Source organism: Anarrhichthys ocellatus, unplaced genomic scaffold, assembly GCF_004355925.1.
Source record: "Anarrhichthys ocellatus isolate YVR2014 unplaced genomic scaffold, GSC_Weel_1.0 scaffold14, whole genome shotgun sequence".
Classification (NCBI taxonomy): Eukaryota; Metazoa; Chordata; class Actinopteri; order Perciformes; family Anarhichadidae; genus Anarrhichthys; species Anarrhichthys ocellatus.
Window position 1 is genome coordinate 8,795,972 of NW_022280044.1, and position 6,596 is coordinate 8,802,567.

The window sequence follows — 6,596 nt, forward strand, 5'->3', positions numbered from 1 at the left end:
CCCCCCCCCCCCCCCCCCCCCAAGGCTGAGTTACCTCAAGCAGGCTGAAGAAGCCCATTCACAGGAGAAGATGGCTTGAGGAGACAGGACCGGCCTGCGTGCCAGGCATTCCACAGCAGCACACAGTGGACACATTATTATGACATTTACAAGGCCAAGCTAGATGGATGCAGCGTGATACGTGTGTGTGTGTGTGTGTGTGTGTGTGTGTGTGTGTGTGTGTGTGTGTGTGTGTAAGAAAATGTTGTCCACTCAGTGTGATGAAGTGAGTGCCTCTTCGAAGGAAAGTCGAAGAGGCTCGATTGATGTTTTATCACACTCGGATGCAAACACAAATCCAGTCCTGAAAACACAGTAATAAAACCACTTACGTCTCCCCACAATAATCCTCTTTACATTAGTGATGTCCTGCTACTTATTTAAATTACGAGACTTTTGTGAATAATACAAGAGTAATCTTGCACTCTACCTCTCCTCAGTCTCCACATATGCACACCTTTAACACAATTCAACATTTGTAACCAAGATACGCAAACTAGCCAAAGGTTTGTGGACACAACATAAAGTTGTGTAGGCCTACTTTTTATTAGGGCATCTTTTCTTTTTCTTTGGAGTATAGGCTCCTTTGTTTCAAATGAGGGATATAAAAAATGCTAAAGTATGAAATTTAATTTTAGACAATAGTGTGCTTTCAGCTTTGTGGCAACACTTTGTTTCACCCTGACAATGCCTCTATGCAATGAACTAGCGAGGTCCGTAAAGAAATGATTTTCCGAGTTTGGCATGGAAAGCCCCCCCACCACCACCACCAGACGACTGGAGGCTGTTCTAGCAGCATATCATATGAATGGTTAGATATTTTGGGAAAAAAGCATAATCGCTCTCTTGTCGAGAGTTAGATGAGAAGATTGATATGAGAGCAGTATCAGTCTTCTCAGTTAACTCTCTGTAAGAAGGGAAATAAGCAAAGAAAATGTATAATTCCTTTAATGTCAAAGGTTTTGAGATGAGATCTTCAACAACCATGGGTGTAGTGTTGAGATGTTCGCATTGTTTGTTCATGTGTCTACATATTTGTGCCCATACAATGTACTGTATATACTGGCCAACACTGGCCTATTGACTTCAACTGATTGCTGTTATAATGTTGTATTTACAATATGGTATTTACCACGTTGATAGAATGTTTGCTGAGACTGTGGAACACTCCAATAACTGCATTTTATCTAATGTAATGTACCATATGTAATGTGGCCAAAGTTTGCATTGACTTACATGTGACACTGAGAGATGGAGGCTTCAGCATCAAGACGGGCTGCTGACACGCATTCCAACGTTCCAGAGTCTCGCGAAATCAATTAGGCTGATTGGTCGCAGCAACGATCATTTGTGACATTGAACACTGAAGTCTTCTCTCGCAACTTGAGATATGCAGCTTTAACAGTCGATGCGAGGAATGCATGTGGGAGAAAACGATCAGGTGGAATGTGCATGATCATCACATTGACATATTTTGCTGCTGGTATGCTGTTGACAAGCGGAAGTGAACAACAAAATCTAGTCATGGAGCCATGAGGAGACAGCGTGACATGCAGTTGGTCGCGACACTGATCCTGTGCTCCAGTACGATCACCATGTCCCCATGCCCACAATGAGAGCACAACATTGAACAATAGTTTGAACTCTTATTCACCATTGTCTGACAAAAGTAGGTCCATTTTACTGTGCAGCTGCTCGTACTGACAAAGACGGATACACAGAGAGAAGAAGAGGAAAGTTGACGCAATAAACTCTGAAGTAACATTTAAAATCCTCATTTCCTATCTCCTCCTGCTGAACATTTCATCTGTACATTTTGCCAAAACTCCTGTCCTGTGTCATGTCATCTGTCACATATGTTGCCCTTATTTCTGAGAGACGGTGACCACGATCTCATGACCGTCATAACTCACTTATTCCGAATCATTGGCGTGCTAACTGGCCGGCTACAGCTAATGGAAATTAGTCACATGTTGAGTTGTACGTCTAGGTGTCCTGTTTCTGGATAATTCTTTATATTGGTAAGGCATATATATATAATCAACATTTGGGAATTTTCAACATTTGATATATAAAAAAGGGCAAATAAAACACATTGTGTTTCACAACAGGACCCTGAATCATAAATATCTGTCAAAATATGTGCTTCTAGCAGCACCTGTTGTATTAGATTTGACTGAAACTGTGACTAAATGCTGCATCAGAGTGTAATTTAAGATCTGTGGACATCTTCAGTGTTAGTGACACCAAAAGTGACTTACACACAAACTTCCCTGGTTGCTTAAGAAATACTCAAATGTGAAACTATTGCTGTGCAGCGATTACTTCATTCCATGAACTGAGAGGATTAGGGTAAACTAGAACTGAAACCATCAGGTGATTACATGCAAAATTATCATTCATATCTTTTTGTAAGTCAACATTTTTTTAGAAAAGAATAACAGCTTGCTGTTGCTCATGTTCTTAATCCTTAATTATAGTAAAGTGAATATGTTTTGTGTGTGGGACTGTTAGTTGGACAAAACAAGCAATTTGAATACATCAACTTGGCATTTTTCACTTTCTCTCTGACATTTTCGAGATAACATTAACCAATCAATCGAGACAAACGTCAATTAGTGGGCTAATGAAAATAACTGTTAATTGCAGCCCTAATGGAAACTACTGCTATTTATTCACAATGTATCAGTCAACCTGGATGCGGTGTAAGTAAATGGCTACAGCGAATAGAGTTATCAGAGTTTCAAAACTCAGTCAGTCATTTCTATTAAAGGTTTGTGTTTACACCAACTTCTACGAGTCATTGTTTAGGCACTAGCACAAACAACAAGCGCAAATGCTGTAATAAATCCATTAATTAGTCCTCATTCTTGCCTTATAATCACCTCGATGTCTGATAGATATTCCTCATATTTGACTGAATACTCAACCAACAACAGAAGTAAATGAGCACATCAACAGTAACAGGCACACTGATAAAAGGACAGAAAATTATTTAAATTAATAAAAAACCTATAAGCCTATAAAACACTGAATTGAGCTGAACTAAATTAATTGCATTGCTGGGGGTCCTCCTGAGGGGCGGGGACAATTATGGAGTAAAAGATTTGATTGGTCAGAGCTGGCTAGACGTTCCCTCAGACTGGACGCTGATTGGTCAGACCTCAGCAGGGTCCCGCCCACGGGCGGCGCCTCGAACCTGCTGTATGTTGAAGCGTTGTGTTCAACCAGTGTTGAGTTTAGAGGGTCTCTCTCTAGCGAGGTGACAAGTCTGACCACAGGAGCAACCGAGAGGAAGTACCTGCCGTTTGAAGAAAAAAAACACACCAAAAAATACAAAAACAACCAACACTTTTCATCGTTACACCGCTGGATACGTAACTCGCCCTGGGGTTTGGATTAAGTTAAAAAGAACACTCTTTTTTTAGTTTTTCTTTTTAATTTGCTTTGGAAGACTCACATAACACAATGGGATCCCAGGCATCCAAGGGAGATGTGGCCGCGGAGGCGAGCGCTGCAGCCGCCGACGGTGCAGCTGTCAAAACCAACGGACAGGTAATTACACTTAGTGCGCTTTTTATTTTTTTATCAATGGAAATACATACGAATTGATACAAGTTTGATTTGCTCACACGAAAACGTTAGTTTAATACATTTAGTCGACGCTGAATTGATCAAACTTGAATGTGAGGACATTTTTTGGGGCAAGTCAGGTGGGGCTTTTACGCATCGCTGTCTCCTGCAGAGCAACCCAAAAAACTACCCCAAAAAACGAAAGAAAAGAGCTAACTCTTGTTATTTATCTCGGTTGACAAGTTGAGATGAAGCGTTACACCGCACGTTGAGTTGTGTGTTTTTTTGTGAATGAGCTTTAACCCAAAATCCGCACAACGCGTGTCATAGTGCCAGGCTATAAAGGGGGATGGGGGGCAGCTCGCGCGCACGTAGGCACTACTCCCTGTTTAAAAGCACAAGCCTGGCTGTCGTCTGGGCAACAATTTTGCTTTACAAAATTTCATCAGCGATATCTGTTTTGTTTTGTCATACATGTGATACTTTGGACCACTATTGGATCATTATGCATGTTTAATATTAGACATTATTTATACTTATCAAGTGACACAAAAACGACTTTATTATTGATTATATCAATCGAGCAGAATTCGTTTCAGACTGATTATTTGGGTTAATAAAAAAAAAGCATCGATTGTCGGTGTTTTTTCATTCGTCTATCGATGAGCTCCGGTCTGGTCTTTTGTTGAGCCGACGTCTGTCTGGTACCCTGAGCGGTCTGCGAGGCGCTACCGCCGCCTATCGCTGGATGAGGGTACTGCAAGGCGTCGCCTCTGAGCCAGGCGACACGGTGGTTAATTGATGAGCACGACGCTGCTCTGAGAATACATGAGAACTGTACCTCTAAAATAGCCGCATGCATGTGCACAGAGTTTTTTTTTTATTACATTTAAACATGATTCTCTCTCTGAGCTTTAGAAACGGATGACTTATTCTGTCAACCTTTTTTTGTCTTCAGGAGAATGGACATGTGAAAACCAACGGGGATGTCTCCACAAAGGCCGATGGGGATGCTGCGGCCACCAACGGCTCGGCCGATGCAGCCAAGGAGCCCGAAGCCGGCGCCGAAGGAGACGCCATCGAGCCGGCGCCCGCTGCGGATGGAGAGGCGGCCAAACCCGAAGGCGAGGCTGTGGCCAAGGAGACCCCCAAGAAGAAGAAGAAGAAGTTCTCCCTGAAGAAGTCCTTCAACTTCAAACTGAATGTGAAGAAGGGCAAGAAGAGCGAGGCGGTGAAGGAGGAAGCGCCTGATGCCGCCACCGCCACCGCATCCGCCGCCGCCAGCCCCTCTGAGGAGAAACCCGCCGAGAACGGAGCCGCTGCTCCGGCAGAGGAGAAGAAGGAGGAGAAGAAAGAGGAGGCTCCGGCTAAAGAGGAGGCTGCCGCTGCAGCCGAGGCCCCAAAGGCAGAGGAGGCTCCGGCTAAAGAGGAGGCCCCCAAGGAGGAGGCCAAGGAGGCCAAGGAGGCCGCGGCCCCGGTCCCCGAGGCTACAAAACCAACAGAGGAGAGCAGCTCGACCCCGGCTCCCTCTGAAAAGAAAGAGTGATTGTACCTGAAGCTCACAATGAACTGGGTGAACTGTTTTTCAAGAGAGAGAGAGAGAATTTAAGAGCATATATATATATATATTTATATATATATGTGTATATGTATACATATGTATATGGATATATGTATATGTAAATATATACACATGTATGTGAGAGACTCCTTCGACGTGCCACTTTTCGTCATGATAACAAGACGACAGACTAGATTCACTAGATCACTTCCCTGGTTACTGCTCGACATCCGGACCTGGACTGAGTTTTTAGGCTGTGGGCTGGTCGCTGTGTGGAAATTGGATTTTAATGGCTAGAGCTTCGAGCTAATGACACCATGAAGTATAGATGGATGAAGGATGGATGGAGTCAAAGCATCTTTTCCCTTAAAAAAAATCTGCAAATCAAGATGCCTCCTCGCTGAAGGAATGAAACTAGAAACTAGGACACCACCACCACCTGAAATGACTGTTGAATAGAGCAAAAAAAAATAAAAATAATAATAATGAAATCAGAAAATTAAAGAGACTCGCCAACTTTTTACATTCCTATATTTTAACCCGAATTTGAAGTATTTTGTGGTGTATTATAGAGAAGCATCTTAAAGATTCAGAGAAGCTATTACCTGTTTGTTTAAAGAAAAGAAAAAAAAATAGACAACTTTGATTTTTACCTTACTATGAAAAAAAAAGAACACTTAAGCTTGCTATGTTCACTGTCGCGGTTTGATATGAAGCAGAGTTGTTTATCTGTCGTATGTGAGCCTGAATCTGCTTTGTCTCTGTAAATACATTGGATTGATTTCTGTTCTTTATTTTGCTAATGTTGACAGATGTTTCTGGTTTTATTGTAAAGTTGATAATGGTAAATAAATGTTGGTTACCTGCCCGTTTGTGTGTCTTTATGGTTATTTACATCATGCATTACATGTGTTATGAAAGTAGTATGAGAGGCCTGCCTCTCATATCAAACAGTGTTATAGAGCTGGACTGTCAACAAACACCCATTGTCAGTATTAGTCTAGTGAGGAATTAGGGATTTAACATGTTAATTCATCCACATATTGAACAATTTAAATTAGAGATACAGTTTAAAGGCTGACGCTTCATTGATTCTGACATCTTACTTTGCTTTGGTGTCTGCATATAAGACAAATGAAAGAATAAACAAAAAAACAAAAACTTAAATCGCTGCAGCAGCACCGATTTCCTCACATATTTGACCCTAGAACCCAATTTAAAGCAGCTTTTGAAAGATGAAACAACACATTCTCTCTTTTACAAACTAAACAATGAAATACAGAATTTCTCAGTTCACCTGTAGCCACAGTGGCTGCTAGTCAGCACATATAGCTTCGCTTTAATACGTCATTTTCACAAGGAACCGTCATTCAACACAGATATTTTAACCCCAGGACAGCACATCACAGTGGGGATAAAAAAG

General features: G+C 41.8%; 1 protein-coding gene across 1 annotated transcript; it reads left to right on the forward strand.

The window, feature by feature from the left end:
• The first annotated feature begins 3,252 nt into the window (after nucleotides 1-3,252).
• marcksl1b (MARCKS-like 1b) lies at nucleotides 3,253-6,041 on the forward strand. The gene is made up of 2 exons (XM_031854047.1): nucleotides 3,253-3,594; nucleotides 4,571-6,041. The coding sequence occupies exons 1-2, from the start codon at nucleotides 3,508-3,510 to the stop codon at nucleotides 5,156-5,158; spliced, it is 675 nt and encodes a 224-aa protein (XP_031709907.1). The 5' UTR covers nucleotides 3,253-3,507; the 3' UTR covers nucleotides 5,159-6,041.
• Nucleotides 6,042-6,596: the final 555 nt, after the last annotated feature.